The 27,152-nt window shown below is 37.9% G+C and overlaps 1 protein-coding gene across 1 annotated transcript; it reads right to left on the minus strand.

The window, feature by feature from the left end:
- Window positions 1-7,164: 7,164 nt before the first annotated feature.
- Window positions 7,165-26,919, minus strand: LOC106883201 (phosphoglycolate phosphatase). Its single transcript, XM_052967766.2, has 3 exons — window positions 26,737-26,919; window positions 17,816-17,957; window positions 7,165-7,679 (listed from the first exon to the last, which is right to left on the minus strand). The coding sequence occupies exons 1-3, from the start codon at window positions 26,840-26,842 to the stop codon at window positions 7,502-7,504; spliced, it is 426 nt and encodes a 141-aa protein (XP_052823726.2). The 5' UTR covers window positions 26,843-26,919; the 3' UTR covers window positions 7,165-7,501.
- Window positions 26,920-27,152: the final 233 nt, after the last annotated feature.

Consider the following 27,152-nt stretch of genomic DNA (forward strand, 5'->3'; position numbering starts at 1 on the left):
CATACAAATCTGCACATATACATACATACAAAAATACCCTGTTGATGTTGAGATTTTAATGAAGGAGCCTTGGATCAAGGTTTGAAACCAGCTCTTTATTGGCAAGAAATCTTGAAATAAAACTGAATAATCACACACACACACACACACTCACAAGGAAAAAGAATAGAATGCTTTGAAATTCATCATAGCTAAAAATGTTACCAGTTGGAATCACTTTAAAAACATGATTTAATTATACTAAAGTAAAACTGAAAGTAAATTGAAATTAAACTGAATTAAATTAATCTTTCATGATAAAAGTTCTGTAAGTGTACATGTTTTCCTATCGAAAAATCACATCCTTCTCATTGTTGCTGGGTGGTAGTAGAAGCAGTTGTTGCAGGAGCAGCTGTCCAGGAAAGAAGCAGCATATATGGACAACAGTAACAGTGGCAGGGTGTAACAGTTGTGAGCCTAACTACAAGTGGTAGTACTTATGGAAACCTTAGCAAAGACATTGTATCCCTTTCTCTGTCATAAGTATTTAAATGTAGTTCAAATTTGATTATGAAAGTTCCTTCTTTGACGATACATTGATGCATTGCTATGGAGTTATGTAATCACTAAATTGATATAAAGGAAAAATTATAAAGTTTGGATGTTTCTTAACTGCATATGTGTCCTATATATTTATGGAGTCCTATTTGTCTGTATTCCCAAAGTTTAATTTGCATTCTGAAGTCTGGCATATTCATAAGGAGTCTGCCATTTGTCTTGTATAATTTTCTTTACATTCTGAGCATGTAATTGCATAAATTAGGTTTTCATATACTTAGGTAATCTTATTTTCCATTGTGAAGAGTTGTCTTCATTTGTATTGGATCTTGGATCCTTCAGCAAAATTAAAACTTTATCCAAATGGTTTGCTGAATAATATCCAATGCAAACATTTGTAACATGAGACTCCTAGAACTGAAGGATACACTAATTTTTTTACTGTTGCTATTGTGTGAAGTTTGACCTGCATTGGTAATTTTTTCATTGATTTGGGTTGTCTGAAGGATTGGTTGTTTTGGAGAATTTGATTCAACCTGAGGTCCTTTTTCAGTATTGATATGTTTTGGAATATGACAATGTAAGTCTCAATGTTTTGGTAATTGTAGGCAGAAGTGTCTGGTAAGACCCTTGATTCTGACTTATTTCTTTGTTTTGTTTAACTTAGTTCCTGGATATTGAATTTCTTTATTTATTGTATTCCATTATCGATTAGAGGTACTGGCTAATTCCTGCCAAGGAGTGTATCCTTCAGTTCTAGGCGTCTTATGATACACATTTTTATCTATGATTGCACATTTCTGAGATGATTGATTCATTTGAGTATATTCAACACATATGTAGGTACAGTTTCATACAGTTCAATATTGATAGTTATTACCCTAGTACATTTCCAGTATTATCAAGTAAGGCACTAATTTTTGCAATGAAAAATTATCTTTTAACACATAGGGATATTGATATTCTTTTAAGTGCTAGATACTCATATTTTGTACCAACCAGCCCCAAATGACCCAGCCAGAAGAGAATCATCGATCAAGCTTAGAGAAACAACCCTTGAAAGCATGGACCACTTTCCTTATCTTGGGAGTCATTTCTCATCAAATCTTGACCTGAGCAATGAGATTTGGGATAGAGAAGAGAAACTGTGTAGTTGTGGAAATTAGCTGCCCAGTGGATGTTAATACAGAGCTATAGATCAGCAAAAAAGAGAATACCTATGCTGAACTATTGAGAAATCTACAGTTATTCTATCCATGAGATTCAGTATCATCTGAAGTGTGCTGGAACTGCCTTTGGCTGTCTCTACTACAGAATCTTTCAAGACTGTGACATTAGAACCGACACCAAAATGGTTGTGTACAAACAGTGATCATTCCAATACTCATGTACGTATCTGAAACCTGGACAACATCATCATCTGAAAACTTTAGAAAGAAAAGTTTCATCAAAGATATCGTTGAAGTATCCTGAACATTAGATGGGACAACAGAGGGAAAAACATCAGCCTCTTGAAAACAGCCAAAACAACAAGCACCAAGGCTCACATCATGAAGAGTCAACTGTGATGGAGTGGGCATGTTGTTCAAATGTCTAATGACAGTTTACCAAAACAGATCTATTCTCAGCTGAAAGTAGTAAAAAGGAAGAAAAAAGGACAAAAGAAGAGATACAGGGATCTGTTGAAGGCCAGCATGAAAAAAATGTAACATCAATTTCAGCAACTGGGAAGAAAATGCAAATGACCAATACCTCTGGAGATCCATCATCTGTGAAGAAACAACTTCATTAAAGACAAACAAATGTGAAAAACTGGAAGAAAAGCAAAGAAGGAGGCATGAGATGCAACTCCAACCCTGACCAGATCACCCCCAAGGAACAACTTTCCCTACTTGCAGAAGATCCTTCAAAGCCTGAATTGGACTCATCAATCACCTTCAAATGCACCAACAACCTAACATGAACTAGAATGAAGACTATCATCCTCTGAAGAAAGAGGGATAACCTTGATGAGAAGATGCTCAAGTTATAGTTTGATGTAAAATTATAGACCAGGGAAGACAGAACTAATAATTGCAATATTACAATGGGATTCAGCAACTCTATGCAAATCATGAATATATTTATTGCACTGTTTATATGATAACTTCTCTGATCTCTTGGGTGGTGTTCCAGGATGATGCATTGTTTATAATTCCTAAATCTGGTAAAGTGTGTATTAAACGGATAAAGAAGATATAACAAAATTTTTTAACAACTATGGACTAGGCATTACAGTAGAAAATAATCTTAAGAGCTAACTTCCTTGATGTCACCTTAGACCTTATCTCTGAGTTATTCTACCCATACTGCAATATTATGTAAACTGCTACTCCAATGACAATGATCATCATCACCATTGTTTAACGCCTGTCTTCCATGCTGACATGGATTGAACAGTTTGACAAGAGCTGGCCAGGCAGGAGACTACACCAGACTTTTGTGTCTGTTTTAGCACCGTTTTTATGGCTGGATGCCCTTCCTAACACCAACCACCAGCAGAGTGAACTGAGTGCTTTTTATGCGACACAAGCATAGGCAAGGTCAGTTTTGGCATGGTTTTTAGAGCTGGATAGCCTTCCAAATGCCAACCACTTTACAGTGTGGGCTGGATGCTTTATATGTGGCACCAGCACTAGCAGGGTCACCAAGTAACTTGCAACACAAAGATCCTTTGAGAGGAGAGGGAGGTAATCTTGTGTCAGATGATGAAAGATTAAAGTGTGACACAAACAAGTGTCTTGCTGTGGATGAGGTACCTGGTTACCCAGCCAGAGGGAGAGAGAGAGAGAGAATGAGGATAAACACAGGTGTGCTACTGTAAAGGAGATCTGTGGTTATCTAACCTGAGGGAAGAGCAAGAGAAAGAGAGTGGGAGGCAGTAAGAGTGCAAAAGGGAGGTGGTGGTGAAGTGCTGGGGCATACTCACAAGGAACAGGGATCAGAATACTTTTGGCATGGTAGAGTAAAGGAAGAGAGAGATACATAGTGGCAAGTGCTGGGGCATATCCTGAAGGTACAGAGGTCCATCCTAGAAATATGATTTCATAGTAAAAGTGTCTCCACTAGAATTTCTAATCTATCAACTAATGAAATTATCTTTAGGTAACATTCTCAGTACTATAATGAGGCATTCAATAGGGATTATTATTAATTGATTTGAAGGTGGCAAGTGGGCAGAACCGTTAGCATGCTGAGCAAAATGTTTAGTGGCATTTTGTCCATCTTTATGTTCTGAGTTCAAATTTTGCTGGGGTCAACTTTGCTTTTCATTCTTTTGGGGTTGATAAAATAAGATCATAAAATACAGGTGTTCTTTGTTCTGAGTGTAAAATCCTGTGGGCTGGATGCTTTTTACATGGCACCAGCACTAGCAGGGTCACCAGGTAACTGGCAACACAAAGATCCTTTGAGAGGAGAGTGAAGTGATCTTGTGTCAGATGATGAAAGATTAGAGTGTGACATAAACAAGTGTCTTGCTGTGGAGGAGCAGTCTTATTTATGAAATTGTTTTCCTCCGTTTCCAGAATTATTTTGTCAAGTTCCTTTCTGTAATTGAGTATTGGATCGATAGGTAATTCTTCATATGAAGTTTTGTCACTTAAAACTTCTTCACAAGCTGAAAATATACTTACTCTTGTCCATAATTACAGTAGCACCTCCCTTATCAGCCATTTTAGTAACAACAGAATGTGTAATGCTGAGAATTTGTGAAGTTATTCCAGGACTTCTTTCTACTTGTTTTAAAGCTTTCCCTAATGCCTGTCTGACAAGATTGAAGAAATTCCAGAGTTCTTGTGAATGACCATCCCAAACTTTATCTGGATAACAACTGAAAATCATTTCAGTCCAACAATGGCAAATTTGATGATCATCGTTTTCAATAAACATAGGGTTTTTTGATTCCTCATTATCATGTTTTTCAAAAACACATTCCTTCAGTTTGTGATAGTGGACAAACTGAAATAACCCTTGAGCTAGTTTATTTTTGTCGAAAGTCTTAGTGCTTGGGCAGAAACTCAGTCCAAGCTCTTAGATAGAGAAATGGTCCAGTGAAAGTTTTAGCTTAGATAAATCTATCTCTAGTGTGATGGATTTTCTTAGGCAAGTGTTTTTCAGTCTTCTGACTATCTTTTGGATTTTGTTCGAATTCTTCACTTAAAACATGAAACCAATTGTGTGATAAAAATTGTTTTGAATGTTCATGTGAAAAGTCACAACTCCGACCATCCATATAATATAATTTGGTTAAATGCGAAATCCCAATTTTTGAGGATAAAATGGATTTATATTGATACATGTTACTACAACCAGGTTTTTGCCAGTTTATAGAAATATATGTTGATTTTGCTCCAGCTTCCAGAGTCTTGGGATTTAACTGTTTGTAGAAGTGGCTGAGAGCAGCAATTCCTTCAGGTCATAGAGATTTCAGTTGTAAGTTTAAAGTTTTGTTTGGCCCTGAGATTTTGAGCTTTTAAATATCCCCTTCTTGTTTTGTAAATGATGGAAATCTGAGGGATGGAAATCTGAGGGATGGAAATCTGAGGGATGGAAATCTGAGGGATGGAAATCTGAGGGATGGAAATCTGAGGGATGGAAATCTGAGGGATGGAAATCTGAGGGATGGAAATCTGAGGGATGGAAATCATGGTCTGGGTAGAAGGTGTGTAATTTTCATTTTGTGTAGTGTTTTCTTTGTATGGATTTTGATGGCTGATTTTTTTCAAGAAATGATTGATAATGGTTTGCTTGTTGTTGCAAAATGAGTATGTTATTTGAGGTTCTTATTTTGAGATCAAATGTTATGCAGTTATTGTTGATGAAGATGATACTAATTACTCTAATGATTAGCCATTTGTTTTATGGTTTATGGTAAATACAAATGTAATTTGTTTATGATCTTTGCTATTTCTTTGTTCATTCATGCTGAGTTTTATTTCTGCTGAGCATGATGCCCAGCTACAAGTGTAGGCATGACTGAGAGGTCAACAAGTTTCTTCTCAACCACATGGTTTCAGGTTTAGTCCTATAGAGCATGATCTTAGGCAAACATCTACAATAGAGAAGGGCCAACCAAAGCTTTGAGAATGGATTTGACGGCTAGAAACTATTAAAAGATTGGTGTGTGTGAATGTGTTTACATTTGTGATCACTTGTACTAAAGTGTGGATGGCAGTGTTGTCAGTTCTTGTCAACAAGTTATCTTGGTCACTTCATACTTTCAGAGTTTTATGCGGAATAAGAGATCTCATACTAGAAAACCAGGTGAGGGTTAGCATTAGGAAGGGCTTCCAACTATAAATTCAATGCCTTAAACAATGTTTGGCAAATCTATGCAAGCATGAAAAAATGGATATAAAAGAAATGAATGATGATGGTATATTGTGTTAGAGTTTGTACTACGTTTTTATGAGGTTGGCTATTTCTGATTCATAAATTGGGTTGTATTCTTAAGCTGCCTTGATATACAGTTCTTTTGAATGGCTCTGTAATTATTTTGTTCAAAGTATGTACTGCAGTATCTTTGTTGGTGTCTGTGGTATTATTGAATTCTGAAAACTTTCACTCTGTTACTTGTTGAAACCCATTCCACTTTTCTGATATACAACTGTATTGTGATAACTTGTAGGTAGCTAGGAGTAAGTTAAGAAATTAGAAATAGATGATGTCTGGGGAAGAATTGTTATTGCTGGTTTTAAGAGGTATATATATGTTGATGTAGGTTATTCATCGTTTAAAGTGATTTTTTAGTGCAATGTTGTTTTATTATCTGTACTATTTGAAAACCAGGTATACATCCAATTATGTTTTCTGGGAGAATGTTGAAGTATTGCAAATGTAGTTTGTGTGTATAACCTTGTGGGACACATAGTGAACTAAGTGGTTATATGTACATGTTTATTCTATTAGTGTGCTTCCTGTTACTGGTTATATTTTGAATACCCACATTTCAAGTGTAGTGTTACTTTCTATTAATTTATGAATGTCACTTGTGGAGTCTATCTTCTGGGTTCATGATGTGCTCTACCATTGGATAAGGTCTGTTTAACCTTTTCTGTTTTTAGTTAAAACTTTCTATGGTTCCTGAATTATTGCTATATGAATGTTGCGCATGTTATTTTAGAGTGCGATGGATTTTTTTTAATGTAATTTATGCAGAATATGTAACATCAGGAAGGGAGATAATAATACCTCATTTTTGTTGTCTTCCTTATTGTTGTTGCTTCTATATCACATATTTATGAGAGCTTGTTTAAATCCAGATAATCTATATTGAACAGACTTATGATAAAAGACATTCTGGCCATAATCATCCTGACTTTTTATGAGTATCTAGACTTATATTGTACAATGTGCCCTTTCTGTATTTTAGATGATAGGACATGATTTGAGAGAGATTTGACAACTATTTCTTGCAGATTTAAGTTACTTCATAGATATTTTGTAATTAATCAATGTTGTTTGATTATTTCAAGGTTTTAGAGATTGTTTCATGCAAAGATATTATTTTCTTGGTATTCTGATGTAGAAGACCTTTTTATTGATTCATCCATTCATACTTAAATAATAAGGAAACTAGTCTGAACAGAATTTGTGGATCTTTTAATTCCAATTTCTTGAAATTTAAATAACAAATCATATATCAAAGCAGACTTCATGAAGAGATTGTATACAACATACTAACAATTTAATAATTATTTTAGAGAAGTTCTAAGTTCAAAGAACAAGGCAGAACATATTAAATGAAGAATTAGTTCTGCAGAGTTAGCTATATTTTATGAAGCTGGATATGTTTCTAGTTTAATTTAAAATATACCAACTTCATTTTCCACGAAGGTTTATAATAAACAGAACTACAATCATTAGCTTTGTCTTATTAACATATTTTAATTATTTGCACTGCTGATGTGTTTCAGATAGCAAACTAATTGGGTAACAATTGAGAAAACTCAGCTAGTGAAGGTAAGTAATAATCTGGGTAAGGGTTTTCATCAGAAGGATTCTTTTCAGCTTCCTGAATGTCCTCTAAATTTGAGATGCCACTCAATACTAAAAGTGACTTTAATTTATGGTTTTTAGCAAAAGCAATATCAGTATTTAATCTGCAAAACAGAGAAGAGATTAAATGAGAGAAAATAAAGAGAAATGAATGACTTGATGATTAAGCGAGTGCAAGTGTTCTTTCACATCAAAGTTATGTTGTAAAAACCAAAAATATTGTTATGTATCACAAAATTAGACATGTAATCCAAATTCACTATGGAACTCCCCTCATACTTAAGTAAGATATCCATGGTGATGAGTGTCTGCATGTGGTGAATTTTCATGTGAATAGACATTAGTCATCACTATGCAGACTATTATAAGAGCTAGAGTATGAACCTCATGGCAAAGCTCTCACAGAAGTTAAACTTGGTACTGGAAGCTAATGAAACAACTCAATTTTACTGTTTGCATTAGTGAAGTGTTTCTACTTTGTAGCATTTTACAGTCAGGCAGAGCCATTTAAGAGTAGTGTACCTTAAAGAAACAGAGCAGTGCCGTGGACAGGATATGAACAACTTATCCCTTAACTGGTTGTTTCATAACCAATTGACTTAACCATCCATGATTTCACTCTAATCTGATGTAATATGTATGAATGCTACATTCTTGAGAACTTGGAATTATCATGCTGAAATAAGAAAAACACCTCACAGATCAAGAATGATTTCCAGTTTATTTTATCTTCCCTTATTTCAGTATATTTTTCTAATTCCTCTTCTATAGAGGTAAATACTGGTTCTAGTTCAGGTACACAACAGTCATTGATAGATAAATATCTCTATATTTTTACTTAAAGTTTATCCTATTCCACTTCACCTTGTTTCTAAAACAAAATCACAAGCCTTTCTCAGTAGTAATCTGATTAGAAAGCTGTTAGAACAGCATTTCGTTAGGATATTATCTTTTTCACTATTCTATCCTTATAAAATTTTTGTTTGTCATTCCTTATAGTAAGTGCATAACAATCAGTTCATTACACTACCACTATAATATTTATATAGTATCTCAGTAAAATTAAAATGTTAATCTAGGATTTGAATTTGCTAAAGATGATACTGAATTTATAAATAAACACAAATAGACAAACATGCAAGCACACACACATTGACTGACATAGACGATTTTCATTCAAGGAATGCAATAAAAAAATATACACATTAATCAGGCAATTTTTATATTCAACTTAGTGTGGATGTCTTGTTAGAATGCTGAATACTGCAGTATTAGCCTTAAGATGTCCTCTCATACAGACAAATGGTATATAAAACTACAGACATATATCATAGATGAGAATCATCTGTTAAGGTCACTGGAACTACTACATCATGTGATTTCAGTGTGCTGCACTTCTTCAGTGATAGGCATCCAGTGATCGCATACCAGCCAAATTTCACTATCACGCTATATAGGATATCAGTGTCTTTTCAGCTGTTGATGTTGCAAATAATCAGCAGGCTTATTAAAAAATATATATATAAGTGATGGAAGTAGTATTAGCAATCAAAGGCAATCTTTATATCTAACTTAATGTGGATGCCCTATTACAATGCCAAATACTGTGGTATTCACTTTGAGAAGTCCTCTCATATAGATGCATGGTGCATAAAAGCACAGTCATATATCATATCAGATAAGAAATACCAGGTATAGGTGCTGGAACTGTCAGATCACATAATTTCAGTGTACTTCACTTCTTCAGTAGCGTCCAGTAACACACCAGCTAAATCCCGCTGCCATAATATAATTGAATATCAGTGTTTTTTCAGTCACTGCTGTTGCAATGAAGAAGTGCAGTAACACTGAAATCATGTGATCTGGCTGTTTTGGCACCCATTCCAGAAGAATCTCATCTGCTACAATATATGCCTGTACTTTTATGCACTATATGTCTGAGAGGACTTCTGAAGGTGAATACCACAGTATTTAGTGTTCTGATAAGACATCCATCTTAGGTTGAAAATAAAGATTGCCTTTGGTTTTCATACAACGTCTGCCACTAATGATTATTTTTAAAAAGCCTGTTGGCTTACTGCGACATCAGTGACTGAAAAGACACTAATATCCCATATGTTGTGATAGTGAGGTTTCACTGATAATACTGCTTCCATCACTAATAATGATTTTTTATGAATACACCATACTGTATATATATGATGTATAGGCAGAGTGTTGTAATATACAAGATGTTTAAAATAATTTATAATGAATATGATGTAATAAAAAGTGTTTATATTTTGTGTGTGTGTGTGTGTGTGCATATATATATATATATATATATATATATATATATATATATAGATAGATAGATAGATAGATAGATAGATAGATCAGTTACTCTTTTACTTGTTTCAGTCTTTTGACTGTGACCATGCTGGAGCACCACCTTTAGTCGAGCAAATCGACCCCAGGACTTATTCTTTGGAAGCCTAGTACTTATTCTATCGGTCTCTTTTGCCGAACCGCTAAGTTACGGGGACATAAACACACCAGTATCGGTTGTCAAGCGATGTTGGGGGGACAAACACAGACATACAAACACATACACACATACATATATATATACATATATACGACAGGCTTCTTTCAGTTTCCGTCTACCAAATCCACTCACAAGGCATTGGTCAGCCCGAGGCTATAGTAGAAGACACTTGCCCAAGATGCCACGCAGTGGGACAGAACCCGGGACCATGTGGTTGGTAAGCAAGCTACTTACCACGTCAAAGCATAGTCTGGTTTTCAAGTTTTTTATCATGGTATTTTAACAAAATTTGTGCTTTCATACATAGTGTACTCATCAGTTTTCAAATTTGTTTATCTGAGAGTTGAGTTCTTGACAACTTTAGCACCTCTCAAAATGCTCCAACCAGCTGAATTTTCAGAATACCATTTTGATCAATCCACATGCTCTTAAATATTCTGTAAAATGTTTAAATTTATTAATCCACATCATTAACTGGTTGTTATATTATTGCTGTTATTTCCATTTTAATAAACCGTTTTTCTTTTATCTTTCTTCCAACCTCACTTGTCTCATGTAGTTTTTAGAAAGGAAAAATTAGAAACATTTCCTGACCACATGTCTCTATATGTTCACTCAATGGAATTTGGCAAACATTGGTGTTCTAATAATTCATTCCCTGTCTCGCCTATATATAATTCCTTGCAATTCAGGCATTTAATACAGTATATCAAATTTCTGCTTTTGCAGTTCAATTTTGCATTTGTGAAAATCTGTCCATTTTTTGTTCTAATGCATTTACCCATATGCATGCATTGACATGTTCCACAACTGGTATCATTACACTTTGATATTGTGAATGTTTTACCCTGTTTGTTCATGTTGAATTTTGCCTTTGCAATAGTTTCTTTAGGTTATGTGGTTGCCTTTTCTTTAAGATAAGTGTTTGATTAGTTATGTTTTTTAATTTTTCACTTTGTTTTATCATTGGCAAATTTGTTTGATAATGTGAAAAGGTGATGTGGATTGTGTGTTACTAGAAATGGTATTGTGTTCCTTTGAAGAGAACTATGACATGACCTTTAAAAGACATATAGAGGACACATGGAAAAGATACCTCGATGATTGTTTCTTAATTTGGACCAAATCCCTAGAAAATCTGGAAGAATTCAGCACCCTCCTCAATTATCTACACTCTAGTCTTAAATTCACAAGAGAAATGAGCAACACACAATTACCATTTCTTGACATAATGGTAATTAAAACAACACCACAATCACAACTGATAGTTATTACAAAAGCACAGATACACACCAGTACCTAAATTTCAAATTATGCCACCAAACACACACAAAACACAACATCCAGTACTGTCTGGCCAGGAAAATTTGTACTATAATTGATGATCCAAATACCAGAAACACACGACTTACAGAACTTAAAGGATTTCTGCTCAAGCAAAATTACCCTCTCTTACTTATAGAAAATAGCATACAACAAGCAAAAGAGATACCTATAGAACAATTTAGAGCAACACGAAAAAAACACAATACCATTTTTAGTAACACACAATCCACATTACCAAAACATTTTTAACATCATCAAAACAAATTTTGCCAACCATAAAGATTGAGCCTGGTGTAGCCTTTTCGTTCAGTCAAACTGTCCAACCCATGCCAGCATGGAAAGCGGACATTAAATGACGACGATGATGATGATGATAAAACAAAGTGAAAAATAAAAAAAACATAATAACTAATCAAACACTTATCTTAAAGAAAAGGCAACCACATAACCTAAAGAAACTATTGCAAAGGCAAAATTCAACATGAACAAACAGGGTAAAACATTCACAGTATCCAAGTGTAATGATACCAGATGTGTGACTGTCGTAGTAAAATGTCATTGATATATATGGGTAGATACATTAGAACAAAAAATGGACAGATTTTCACAAATGCAAAGAACTGCAAAAGCAGAAATTTGATCTACTGTATTAAATGCCTGAATTGCAAGGAATTGTATATAGATGAGACAGGGAATGCATTATTGGAACACTCCTGAGTCCACAGACAACAAATCTGGAACACCAATGTTCTCCAAATTCCATTGAGCGAACATATAGTCATGTGGTCAGAAAATGTTTCTAATTTTTCCTTTCCACAAACTACATGAAACAAGTGAGGTTGGAAGAAAGATAAAAGAGAAACAGTTTATTAAAATGCTCAAACCTGTTCTGAATGGAAATCACAGTAATAATATAACAACCAGTTAATGATGTAGATTAATAAATATAAACAACTTACGGAATATTGGTGTTATATGGACTGTTGGATATGTTATTCGTCTGACGTTCCGTGTGTCAGCGTGGTTCGTCTGAGTTCATTGTTTCATTGTTGTTGTCTTGTGTGACTGTCGTAGTAAAATGTCATTGATATATATGGCGGACATGATTCTTGTTTATTCATAACGAACATTGGGTGAGTGCGTTCTTTGTATGTAATTGAATAATAAATGTAATAATTAAATTGTACAACTCGTTGTGTTATCTCTGCGAGTCTCCCGAGGGAAATACAACAGAGTTTATTGGCGTCGCCGATAGGATACATGCTTACTTTACCGTAAAATTATTCATCGTAATAACAATGGCTGAAAAACAGACAGTAGAACTTATTAAATTGTTTAGGGAACAAATGGAAAAGCAAATGCAACAACATCAGAGAGATATGGACGCTCTGTTAAAACTGTTTGGTGCTCGACAAGTTGAAGGCGATCCCAGTGGCTATTTTTCAGCTGCTTCGACAACAGTGTCGATTCCACCATTTGCTGCATTTGATTCAGCGACAGAACTATGGCCTGATTACTGGTCAAGATTCCGTACGTTTGTGGCTGCTAATGCTGTACCTGAAAAACGCATGGCACAAGTGTTCCTGACCAATCAGACTGCTACTGTTTACAAGCAACTTGCTAATCTGGCTACCCAACAAAATCCGTCTAAAGATATCAACAATGGACGAAATTGTTGACATCATGAAAGAACAGTTCGACCCAAAACTTTTCATTGTGAGAGAGCGTTTCAAGTTTTGGAGTGATATGCAGCGGAAGCCAGGCAAAACTCTCCAGGAGCTGGCAGCATGTATACGTCAGGATGCGGCTACCTGTGATTTTCCAGCGATCACCAACCCACAGGATGAAGCTCTGAGACAGATTCATATGTTCAGTCAACAATGAAGCAGTTCTGAAGGCGCTTTTTAAGATAAAAGACACAGAACTAGATTTTGCCCGTGCTGTCCAAGTTGCCATCAAGACGGAAGACGCAGCAAAGGTTGCAAAAGAAACTGTTTATGGTTCCAAAACCAAGCAGGTCTACAAGGTCCAACAGAACAAGAATAAGAGTCCTCAGAAGAACCATCAGCAGTCTTATTCCACAAACCAGGAGAAATGCTACCGATGTGGAAAGGCCCACAAAGCGACAGACTGTCCTTTTAGAGAAACCAAATGTCATTTTTGTGACAAAAAGGGACATTTGCAAGCGGTGTGTAGGAAAAAACAACATCAGCAACGCAATGGCCACTCACAAACTCCCGTGAAAAGAATCACAAAAGCTGAGCTGGTCAAGGCGATCCTAGGCGAAGTTTCCCCAGGATGCTCATAGTTTAATTGTGCCAATAACAATCCAGAACAGACTGTTCACAATGGAATTGGACACTGCTACTACAGGCAATTTTGTTTCCTTGTCAGTCTGGAAACAACTTGGAAGACCAAAGCTGCAAGATGTCAAGCATCGCTATGAATCTGCCAGCAAGCACAACCTGCCTGTTCTAGGAACTTTCATGGGCCAAACCAAGGATCCAACAACTGGTAAGCAGGATCTTATACCTTACATAGTCACCAAGATCTCTGATCTTAATTTGCTGGGTCGGAATGCTATCCAGACTCTGGGAATTTCCGTGGACACTGCTCTAGGTTTGAAAAGCATAGACAGCCAAGCCAAGAGGGAAGGTGCAGAAGGGATGTATCCAAAGACCTCAAGTGAACCCTATGTTTCCTTGCAGCAAGATTGTCACAACATGTGTGATGAATTTCCAGATCTTTTCAAGCAAGAATTGGGATGTCTCAAAAACTTTGAACTGGAAGTGAAGTTCAAATCGGACGCAACACCAGTCTTTCACAAGGCACGTCCGGTCCCATTTGCTCTTCGTGATGACCTAGCCAAAGGTTACGAAGAAGGCATCGCCAAGGGAATATGGAAGCCAGTTCAGTTCAACGAATACGGAACGCCAGTGGTACCAATTCGTAAAGCACACGCTTCAAGAAACCTGAAGCCCAAACTACGGATTTGTGGTGACTACTCTGTGGGAATTAATGACCAACTTGCTGATCACCGTCATCCAATGCCACTCCCTGCTGAACTGATGCAGAAACTCGGAGGTGGATTCAGATATACAAAGCTAGACCTTGCTGATGCCTATAATCAGATCAAGCTGGCTCCAGAAAGTTAACGCAGACTCGCACTCAGCACTCACCGTGGAGTACTTCTGCAACAACGACTCCCTTTCGGAATCAAGTCAGCACCTGGTTACTTTCAGGAGATCATGGAAAACCTGACCCATGATCTACCTGGAGTGGCAGTCTTCCAGGATGACATGCTCGTCAGTGGGAAAGATGCAAACAGTCACCTAAACAACCTAAAGTGTCTGCTCACACGTCTAAGCGACAATGGACTCAGATGTCGCCGTGAAAAGTGCCAGTTTGCCCTACCCAGTGTAGAATACCTTGGACACATTTTGTCGGCTGAAGGGATCACGAAGGGATCCAAAGTCGAAGCAGTCTTAAAGATGCCATCTCCAACGAACGAATCAAGCTTGAAATCTTTCCTAGGTTCAGTTCAGTTTTATGGAAAGTTAATCCCAAACCTAGCCAGTATAGCATAGCCACTCTATTGCCTTACAAAATAGTCAACTATTTGGAAGTGGGGAGATGAGGAACAGTCAGTTTTTGATCACTTGAAAGATGTACTTTCATCGAGTCAAGTTCTGATACACTTCGATCCAAACAAAACTTTGGGACTGGCTTGCGACGCATCAAACGTTGGTATTGGAGCAGTCCTGTTTCACCGCTATCCTGATGGAAGCGAGCGCCCAATAGCCAATATGTCCAAGACTCTCATTTTTGCACAGCATAACTACAGCCAAATTCAAAAGGAAGCTCTAGCTATCATATTTGGCTTGCAGAAATTTTACCAGTATTTGTACGGTCGTAAATTCGTACTCGTGACTGACCACAAGCCACTGACATCACTATTCAGTCCGAGGAAAGGGACGCCACTTCTCGCTGCTAACAGACTAGCACGATGGGCCCTGTGGCTGAACCAGTTTGACTACACCATTGAATATCGAAAATCAGCAGATCATGCCAATGCTGATGCCCGCAGTCGCTTGCCATTCGGTGATGATAACGACTTTGACAGAAAGGAAAATGGTGAAGACAGAGACATGGTGTGTGCCATCAAAGCTCTTAGTATTCAAGTCCAACCTGTGGATGCTAATCTCCTCCGTCAAGAGTCAGGGAAAGATCCAGTGATATCTACAGTGATGCGCTACGTCCGTGAAGGTTGGCCACCAAAGAACATGGAGATCAATGACAAAGTCAACAAGTTCCGTAAGTTATCAAACTCACTTAGTATCTGCCATGGATACCTTATACATGGATCTAGAGTTGTGATTCCACATAGCTTGCAGCCAAAGATCCTCAATCTTCTGCATCTTAGACACTTTGGCATGGAACGCATGAAACAACTAGCAAGAACTGCTGTTTATTGGCCTGGTATCGATGCTGCTATAGAGATAGCCAGTCGACGATGTGATTCGTGTAACGAACATCAAATGCAGCCATCTAAGCCTCCAGTTCACCCATGGATGTTACCAGAAAAGCCGTGGAGTTGCTTACACCTGGACCACGCAATAAATTTTATGGGTAGAGATTGGCTGGTGATCACAGATGCTTATTCCAAGTACCCATGCATTCATCCTACGTCCTCCAAACCCACTTTAAATTTGCTTGAGGAAGACTTTGCGCACTTCGGATTTCCTCACACACTGGTCACCGATAATGCACCAACTTTTACGTCTGAGGAGTTCCAGAGCTGGTGCAAAGAACATGGGATCACACACCTGACAGGGGCACCTTACCACCCAGCTACCAACGGAGCAGCGGAACGTTTGGTGCAGACCTTCAAACAAGCTCTGAGGAAGTCTTCTCTTCCACCAACATGAGCACTTCAAGAATTTTGATGCAGTACCGGAGAACACCGACATCCTGTGGATTCTCTCCAAGTGAACTTTTGAATCACCGGCAGATACGAACAAGGATTGATTCTCTGCTGCCATCGCCAGCACACATTGCTCAAGGCAAACAGTCTAAGGAAGCAGATAAGTCTCAGGTGACTCCAAGCTCGGCTGATGTCGCTAAAGTTACCAGGCAGTACAAGGCCGGAGATCCTGTGTATGCACTATACTATGGACCTCGCCGAGACAAAGATCCCCGGTGGGTACCAGCAATCATTAAGAAGTCATTGGGTACTCGCTGCTTTAACGTGAAGGTCATACCTCATGGCCCGATGTGGAGACGACACTGGGAACAGTTGCGACCGCGGTACACAACTGAGGAAGACAATGAACCTGGTGATGCAGAAAACACTGTATTTCAATTTGCAACAGATCACCTGATGGAGATCTCAGAAACTGTGCCACTAACTCAAAGACAAACCAGACCCAAGACCATGTTACCCATTCCAGAGTATGGACCAGACAACCCAAGACGATCCAAGAGAACCCGTAAAACCCAAGAGAGACTTTGCTGTTGATACTTCTTGTGTAGCATCAATTTCAGTGGGGAGGTGTTATATGGACTGTTGGATATGTTATTCGTCTGACACTCCGTGTGTCACTGTGGTTCGTCTGAGTTCATTGTTTCATTGTTGTTGTCTTGTGTGACTGTCGTAGTAAAATGTCATTGATATATATGGCGGACATGATTCTTGTTTATTCATAACGAACATTGGGTGAGTGCGTTCTTTGTATGTAATTGAATAATAAATGTAATAATTAAATTGTACAACTCGTTGTGTTATCCCTGCGAGTCTCCCGAGGGAAATACAACAATTGGTATGCCTGGCAAACTGTGATGTTTAAGAGCATGTTGATTGATCAAAAAGGTATTCTAAAAATTCAGCTGGTTGAAGCATTCTAAGAGGTACTAAAGTTGTCAAGAACTCGACTCTCAGTTAAATACATTTGAAATCTGATGAGTACACTATGTATGAAAGCGTTAATTTTGTTAAAATACCATGATGAAAAACATGAAAACCAGACTATGTTTCAACTTTATTCAACTGATATATTATTCTATACACATTCACACAAATTTGAAACACAATATATATAGTTCTATATTTAAGAGATGAGGAATTATGTACATTATTTACATTTGACAGATATTTGTCCTCATCTTTGTTGTTAACACGTTTCAGCTGATATACCCTCCAGCCTTCATCAGGTGTCTTGGGGAAATTTCAAACCTGGGTTCTCATTCCTAAGGTATTTTTCGATGTCATTATTATTATTATTATTCAGGTCAAATGTAAAGAATGTAAATACGTCAAATGTAAATAATGTACAATATGTGTGTGTTTGTGTGTATGTCTAAACGTATATATAAATTATTATACACTACCTGTCACCAACCATAAGGGCTCTAGATGGATTAAGGCCATCACGTTTCTTGAGTAACTCAATGATAACAGGATGTGGTTTGCCAATGACAACAGGATTAGTTTGTGAAGGGATTTTTACAGCAGAAACCATGGTACCCGTACCTTTCACAAAAATAGATAAATCATTGAAAATGAAACATTTAAATTGACAATAAAATATGTGACATATAAATACAACTAATAGAGTGACATTTAGTAATGCAAATAACTTCATCTAAATACAAAGTTGATAAACCAACAGTTTGTTGAACAACAATGAGAATGAGCTCGAGTTATCTTGAGGTAGAGTGCTTTTAGATAGTTGGATAATCAGAGACGGGGCAAAAATATCAGATCATGTTTGTTACCCAAAAATACCAATCAAGAATACTGGTTGACAAGTAGATTATGTGACAGGACAACTATCTCATCCATATAACATATGAAAGTGGAACCAAATCATGAATGTTGCAAAGCAATAAAGCCTGAAGTTCATTGTCTTCTTAAGATCACATTCATCATTACCTAATAGCAAATGATGGTGAAATCATTTTAACAATAAAAGGGCTTTTGCAACCAATACCTGCTGCAACATAACTTGATTTCTATTTACTGTTTACTAAACTTAGAAGATTGACACTAAATAAATAGGAAACAGCAACTCCTCAACTGGAATATCAAATGACTGTTTCCTACTGGTTTTTTATTGGTGTAAATAGTAAAAAATCTTTTGATGTGCCATTCCATTAGACTGTATTTCAGGTACTGCATTTTTATTGCTAGATCTTGACTATGTGCTGGGTGTGGTATCAGTTCGACTCCATCAACTTCTTGGGAGTTTATTCTGGGTCGTTTGTGTGGTGTGAGGTCTTGCTGCAGAAGAGCCCACTTCCTGTGAACCAATGCTGGGTATTTTTGCCACAGCCTTTTGGAGTACAGGTTAACATTGGTGGTTTGACTGTCCAGAACAAACCTCATAGTGAATTATCCCCTCATCATTCCATCAGACAGAGAGCATCAGCGAAACAGCTATATTTGGTGACAAGTTCTGGAAGCTGACCCTTCTTTAACCACAGCTTATGCATGTTAGGATTGTGGAAAAATAATGTCCTTGGATTATTACTTGTTCTGATCCATGGCTCACGTCTTGTGCTCTTGACACTTTATCAACCAAGAGTAAGTGGAAGCTTCAGAAAAGGAGTTCTTCGCTTCAAAGAACAAGAACTGGTATCGGCATGGGATCAAAGGACTGGCAGAAAGGTGGCTTCAGATGGTGCAACACAATGGCATCTACTTTGAATGCTAGGCTGCTTTTGCTGTAACTTGGCAAATAAAGCAAATAAGTTACCAAAATATTACAAAATTTTTAACTCAACACAACTGCCTCAAGTTGAAGTGCTTCCCTAGTTCCTGGAAGCAATAGGTATGCTTCTTCAGTTTTCAAGAACCCTAGCAACCATTCTACACCATCTCAAAATAGGCTGATTAGCTTAATAAACATACAAAGCAAACTGTTTGAAGCAATCACAAACAATATTCAAACAGTTTACAATTTAAATATAATACTTCAATAAAGCTAACTTTCTAAAGAGCAAGAATTATAATTTTCAGTCTTCCAAGTCCACTGTTAATGTACTCACCATCATCATTCATAGGATAAGTAGTGGACTGGATAACAGCACTGATGCTCAGACTATTTCTGTAAACATTTTTCAAGCATATGTCAAATAATAGCAAAGAGGATAACTTCATAAACAGACCAGCTTTGGCATATCTGGTAAGAATCTTTTCAACCATCACTTAAATTCAAATGAGAAAAATATCTAAAAGTTTGTCAATAGTCAGTCTTCTGACATTTATGAAATTAATGCCCCTAGGCATTTGTTCTGAGAATTAAGCTCTTCCTGCTGTTTATAATGATATACTTGAAAAAGAGACACGCTGACATATTTGCTGAAGATATGATATTTACAGTTTCACCTTAAAGGACAAACCTAGAAGCTGATCTTTTCAGTAACATCATGAATTCCTGACTTTTCCCCAATTTTGATGGATAGGACTGCTTTGAAGGAAGTTTATTGTCTGGTTAAACTCTTAAATCTTTAATTCACAATTGATTTGAAATGGAACTCCTAAATTAAGTCCATTGGCAAAGTGGCAGCTAGAATGGTTCTACTATTCAAAGTTTCTAACACCTTTGGCTTTATTGTATCTCTCCAAGAGATCAGAGCTGCTCCAAAATAGAATACTGCTCACACATTTAGGTAGGTTCCTCCAAATGTATTGGTTACTTTTATAAGAGTACAGAATTGAATGTGTGTCTAGTTGGTGATGAGCTCTTTTCATCACTAATAATGTCTATGTAATGTCTACTGTTACTTCTGCAGTAGGTGTTTAGATGCATGTCATTACTTGGTCTTGCAAGTTTCAAAATTTACCATAAGAACTCAACCTACCAAGTTTAACAAATCACATCAGTGTTTCTTGGATATCTTATGGACATGAAACAATTTCCATGCACAAAGTTTTCCCCTAAGAACAGCTGATTATGGAATAAACTCTCCTCTTATTATTTTCCTGCAGAATATGTCCTTGCATAATACTGATTTCTTCATTTTAGTACTTCTATAGGTTATTTTATTACCATCTTATTTGATTACATCTTATCTAGAGTAAAGATTGTTTGCCAACATAACATGGCAGTCCTGGTTTAGGATGAATGTTGCTGTAATTTAGCATCGTCTCCAGCTGGTTATACGACACAATCTGTGTCATTGTATTTTCGAACAAGGGAATCAGCTCAAAACAATATCTGTGTATCACGATTTCTGGGTTATTTCCCTTCATCAGCACAGAATAATTGTTCGACTAGAGGTGAATTTTTATTAAGATAATTATTATTGTACAAAGAGGGGACAAAACAGGACAATACAAACAATTATTGTTATAATGAGTTCGAATGATACTTGAATTCTAAAAATTTAGGATATATAATTTGACTTTTTTGGGGTAAAACTTGATGGGCTGAAGAGCCCAGTGACTACACCTTTTTCCTTTTCCATGAAGATTAAGCAGGGTCACTTGCACCCACCTTTCTTACCACAGCTTTCCATCTTTTGTCAAACACACCTCACGACAGTTGTTTCCTCTCCAGCCCTATCTTGCTCTTCAGATGATATCTGAAAAAGGTGAGCAATCCGGGGCCAGAAATGAAGGTTCCTGTCACGAGTCCTTGCAGTCTAGTCTTTCAACACTACCACTGTAAGGAAAAAAACATGCCTCACCTTCCTTCGAGAGTCTGGTGGGCAGCACAATCTTTATTATAGATTCAGCTGATAGCTGTACTCTGCCTAGGTGTGACAACATGTGTTCAATGTAAACGGTTGAATCTCTCCAAAGAGGCTGGTCATGGGAAGAATTCCTCTGCCAGCAGATTCCACACCTTGTTACCCTCCAGGTAGTGCCAGAGATGTCTCAGCCTTAACGCATGTTTGCGTATCATTAGCCGGGGCATCTTTAACCCACCCTTTAGCAGTTCTTGGCAGCAGACGGGGCACCTTACAAGTGGCTTTCCTCCCTTCCACAAAAATCAGAAAAGGAGGCACTCCAACTTGTTTAGCCATGAGTCGGGGCAAGGGACAATGGTTAAGTGGTAGGTGATTACAAATGCACCTGTACCACCTCCGCTCTTCCTTTCAGGGATAGAGCCCGTCCAGACCAAGTCCGAAGTAGAGCTTCCACCCTGTCTGCCACCTAGCTCCAATTCTTCTCTGTTTGGGAGTCCAGTCCAAACCAAACTCCAAGCAATTTAACAAGACCATCTGTCCAATGACCCACGACACTGGACAATACCGGCTTGCTCCTCCTGGTGCTGAGGCACAAGCCAATGAACTTGTCCTTGTTAACTTTTGCTCCTGCCACCGCCTCGTATCCTTTGATAGCGTCCTCTACACAAGATAGCTGAGCCTCATTGGACATGATGATGGTGATGTCATCCGCATAAGCAGAAACTGACTTACCACATCTGATTTCATTGGGGGTGTATCCTAAATTCTCCAACTTCCTCAGTAAAGGCTCAAGAGCCAAAACGTACAAAAGCAGGGACAAGGGACATCTTTGACGAACTGAGCGCTTGACTGAAAACGGCTCCAACAGGTAGCCGTTTATCTTGATGGTAGATTGGATGCCACTATACATTGCGGAGATCCACCTACGGAAGTCCAGGCTCAGCCCAGCTGCTTCAAGAACTGCCGCCAGGTACTGGTGGTCTACCCTATCAAACACTTTACTTTGATCTAAATAGACCAGTGCCCCACTTTTGCTGGTTACTTTACACACCCTGTCTAAAGTGTAGCATATAAGGTGAAGATTGTCCTGGATTGACCTGCCCGGAATGGCGCATGTCTGCACCTTCCCTACACACGTCAACCTTTTTGCTAACACCTTGGCCAAAATCTTCAACTCTACATTGAATAGGTCTGTAATTACTTATACTGTCCCCTTTGCTTGGGTCCTTCTGGATCAGCATCACCATTCTCTGACTCACAGAGCTGGGGATCCTCCCATTCTGTTGCCAGTTTGTGTAGACGCCTGCCAGCAGGTCCCTGAACAAGTCCGGCATGCTACGATAAAACTCACAGGGTAGACCATTCAGCCCCAGCGACTTGTCTCTGGTGCACTCGGCCAACACCTCTTTTACCTCCACAGGTGTAATTGTTCCCCTTCACAGCATTCCACCTCATGTGCCAAGAGTTGTGGCCCACCGGCGAGGAAGCCCTTTAGGGCCTCCCCACGCTCGAGCTCATCACCCTGCCCAAACACGGGGGTGAAATGCTGGTGAAAGGCCTTCTGCATATTTTCCTGCCCATGGATCTTGTGCCCCTGTTCATCAGTTAAAGACTTTATGGAGGCTTTTTTGCCCCTCTGACACTCCACACAACAGGCCCATCAACGTTAATACCTTCTCGGCCCACTGCACGTAGCTTAGCTCTAACTCTACAGCCTTCATGTTTGGTTTTGAGGTGACAATACAAGACCATTGTCACTGCCAGCACTCTGTCTGCAGAGCCAGATTCCAAAGCCTTGCCTAAATTCTTAACTACTTTCCTTTCTATTCTAGATCTATCTAAACTTAGCTGGTTGCTAAATCTAATAGACTCTAAACAGATGGCTCTCTTGAGGGCATGCCACCATCTATTATTAATGATGGTGCCACATAATGCCCTCTGTACTAATTCCTTAATCCGGGTACGGAAGGCTTGACAAGTCAAAATAGACTTGTTCATCTTCCAGTACCTGGGTCACTGTCTATGACATTTATCAATATGTACCTTACACATCACAAATTTGTGATCTGTGTAAGGCACAATACAAAATTGTGGACAGCTAAAGGTATCCATATCTCTTTCTCTAACAGATACTCTATCTACATAAGATCTGCGTAAGCCGTTGCTATTACTCCATGTCCACTGTGGAACACTTGGCTCATCCAGTCTGTAATGGTCTACTAGATTATAGCTCTCTAGTAGACCCTTGAGGCCAGGATTTCCCCTCCTATCAGTCAAGCCAACACTATCCACCCGTGCATTGAGTATAGTGTTAAAGTCTCCTAACAGAACTACTGTTTTTGAGGTCACTAGAAAGTGCTCTAGTTCTCGATAAAAACCAGACTGCCTACACTCCTTAGGAGCAGAGATAGCTATCAACCTGAAGGACTGTTTCCTCTCGTGGGTCACATCTAGAACGATCAGCCTACCTTCTGGGTCCACAAAGACTGTACTTACCAAGGTCTTCCTGAGTAGAACCACCACACCCCCTCCTCCCCGTCGGCTACGAGAAATAAATTTCTCATAGCCATTTAGGAGAGGCGAGAATGCTTGTGGTTCACTCATCTTGGACTCAGTTATAATGCATACATCTATATCGTGTGACCTGAGGTCTTGCAGGAGACAAGCTTGTTTCCATTTCGACCCCAGCCCATACACATTTATGCACCCTAGCTTAATCGACATAAAGAAATTTTATGGAAAAAGAAATACTTACAATTTAAGTTGTGGGGGGGCTGCACAAATACACTGGCCTCTCCATCCTTTTCTTTTGCTGGTGTTAGCCGCTGGGCTTTTTATTGATGTAGCCACTGGGCTATTTGTTGGTGTGGCAGCCGGGCTTATGATTAATTTACCCTCTGCCACTTCTGTGCTGACATCTCGCACATCGTCCGGGTAACGTGCTAACAATTCTTTCTACAGTCCTTTGTCCATTAATGCAAAACTAATTCCTGTTTTTGCACGATTTTTTTTTAGGGGTGGGGTTGATAAATGATTTTACTGTGGGTTTAGATTGGGGAGGGGAGACAGGGACATTTGTCTTTTTTTGTTTATGTGTGACTATGGTAAAATCCATTTCTTCAGTTGGTGTGTCTTTCTTCTCCTCAGCTACTTTTTCTTCCTTCTTCTCTGAAGTGTTTTCTGGTTTGTCTGTTTTCTCTTTCACCTCCTTTGCAGCTTTTTGGGGAGGGGCATCATTCTCTTTTTTTTTTTTTTGTACACTTGGAGTGAACATGGCCCTTTTCTCCACACTTGAAGCATCTGGGCCTACATCCCTCCATGGCCACTCGCAATAATAGCCCCTCCCCTACAAATACCCTATTAGGCAAATTTTCCAGGGTCTCATTCACCGCTTAGACTACCATTTCTAATGTCTGGCCTTTCCAATTTATGGCATCCTTCTTTTTCATCTGTAAGATGGATACCTCTTCCTCTATGTTGTAAATCACAGCCGCTGCTACCCACATAACTTCTTATCCTGCTAGTATTTCTTCTACTGTAATTTTTGCAGTACTGTGACCCAAGTATGTGGGTAGCAGCATTATCTCGTCATTCTTTAGTGTCTTTGTTGACACCTCTTTGGCCATGTCAGCAGTTTAGAACTGCGCTTTGACAATCGCGCTTCATGTTCCATGGCCAACGTAGCATACCTTATTCCATATTGATGCCATGCACCTCTCACCACTTCGTTTTTAGCTTCCATTATTTGCTTTTCCTTCAGGTTGTAAATCTTATATATCACAGTTCTAGCATTAATTGCTTGTAGTTTCAGGAGGCGGCAACAGTTTAGTGTCACCGCCACTTTTTAAAATTAAATTTCGGAACTTGAACAGTTGTTCCATTTTCACTTCTAAGTAAATGACATTACCGCTCACTGCGACCAAAAACCTTGGCTTTTCCTGTGTTTCCTCATTACTACTTAGTTTTTATTGCATTGATCCTATACCCTCTTCTCCAAAACTGGTGCCTAGGAGTGGCCTATAGGCCTTGCTTGGAATAATTTTGAGTAGAAAAAAATCTTCAAATAAATGGTTGTCAAAAGATTAGATGAAGTAACAAAGAAAAAAATTAACCAGTAGGAGTCAGTAATACTTCTTTTCATTGATTAGACAAAAAAAAAATTATTTCCCTTGGTAATGAAAGACTAAATTTGGAATACTGAGAAGTCCAATGTTCCTAAAATGATCAGTTAATCTGTTTGCACTAGTTGATACACTCACTTAACAACATCCAGGACAAAGACACTCAAACTAAAACTATAGACATTTTTCACACCTCCAAACCCAAATATTACTCAGCCATTATCAAATTGTCTGACTAAGGGAAACTTATTCAGATCTTAATGCAGAAAACTCTTACTGCCCTATATCCTCTGCCATTTCAAATTATCTAACTAGTTGCAGTGACAGCAACTCACCCAACATGGTAAAATGTATGACTAATATCATCCTGCAAAGTATGTCTCACCACATTCTCCACATAACCAGAGCTCAGACTCCAAACTTCCCAAAAGAAATACTTACAGCTGTACATGGAAAGACCACTGCCTTCAATATCAGGTGGAACATACCATCACATTTGAGAAGCAACTGAAACTTTGTGCACTACATAATCTAAGAGCTATTTTGCTTCCTTAATTGCAGTTGGGCCTTCTGATGCTTTGTCAAAGGGGTCACTATTAACCTTCCCAGTTCTTTCAACCTTACTATACCTGAACAAAAACGGTTTGTTAATAGAACTACTGTTAATTAAGCCATTGCATTTGCTGCTAATTTCACTTCCAACTCCATGCACACAATTCTCCTCCACTTTACATCTCACCATCATGTACATATAGTCCCCAAGTGCTAAAATTTCTCCACTCTCTCAAACACAATAAAGCAATAAGTCTTGACAGTGTCTCTTCCATTATCAGTGTAACCAACAACTATACAATGTGGCCTACAGCTATAAAAAGCTACTATTCTTTTCTGTCTCATCTTCCACTACAATAATATCTGCTCTCAACAATCAACCAGCATAGAACACAATGCAGCCATCTCTTCCGCTTCTTGTTTACCCTACTGTGTCTCACACTACCACAAACTCTACACTAAACAATTTAAGTTTTTCAATCATTCTTCCTCAGAAATAGTATTTCTTAAATTTCCTTTTTACCAAATATTTTTTTTTTCTATAGACAGTGACTTATAGCAGTTCAGACTGAATATCAACTGCATAAGTCATGTTTGTCTGGACAAACTTGTAAAGATTATAGTTATTAGAGCATCAGCAACAATTACCTAACATCAAATTATGACTTTTAAATATTTCTATCATGTTTTCAATATGGGCACACAAATTTTGAGGAAAATTATTTGACGTAGTCCTGAAAGGACTTGAACTTAGAATGTAAAGGGGTATATTTAAATACCACAAAGCATTTTGTCTATCTTTAGTATAATAATGAAAGTCAAATATATGAAAAATTTTAAAAGTCAATTTGATATTTAACTTCTCTGAAATATTATTATAGAGAGTTTTCTTTGTGCTCCATAAATAAAATTCATACAAATTTCAAAAAAAAGTCAACTTACCAGGTATAATAACATCTCCAGGTATTGGTAAGTTAGAATCTTCATTAGTAGCTATGAATAAGCATTTTTTCTTTTTGATGTAACTGGCTGCCTTCAATATTTTCATATAGCTGATGTGCTGGTCAAAACCAACAAGAACACATTTAATCTGAAAAAAGGACAACTTTTTAAAATTAAAAATAGAATTACTATAAACTTAATCTTTATTTTGTAATCTGCAAGACTGATCTAGTGAGACCAGATCAGTTGATGACAAAAAATACTTATAGTTGTCTGTATGTGGTTTTACTACCACATAGCAATTTACCAGTCCTCCCTTCCTAGAACTATAACCAATTGGAATTCCATATTTTCCACCCACATTTTCCTTAAAAACATTAACTGGGCTTCAATTCACTGGTACCTGTGAAAGTTAT

Source organism: Octopus bimaculoides, chromosome 5 (assembly GCF_046866305.1).
Source record: "Octopus bimaculoides isolate indiv1 chromosome 5, ASM4686630v1, whole genome shotgun sequence".
In the NCBI taxonomy this organism is placed as follows: domain Eukaryota; kingdom Metazoa; phylum Mollusca; class Cephalopoda; order Octopoda; family Octopodidae; genus Octopus; species Octopus bimaculoides.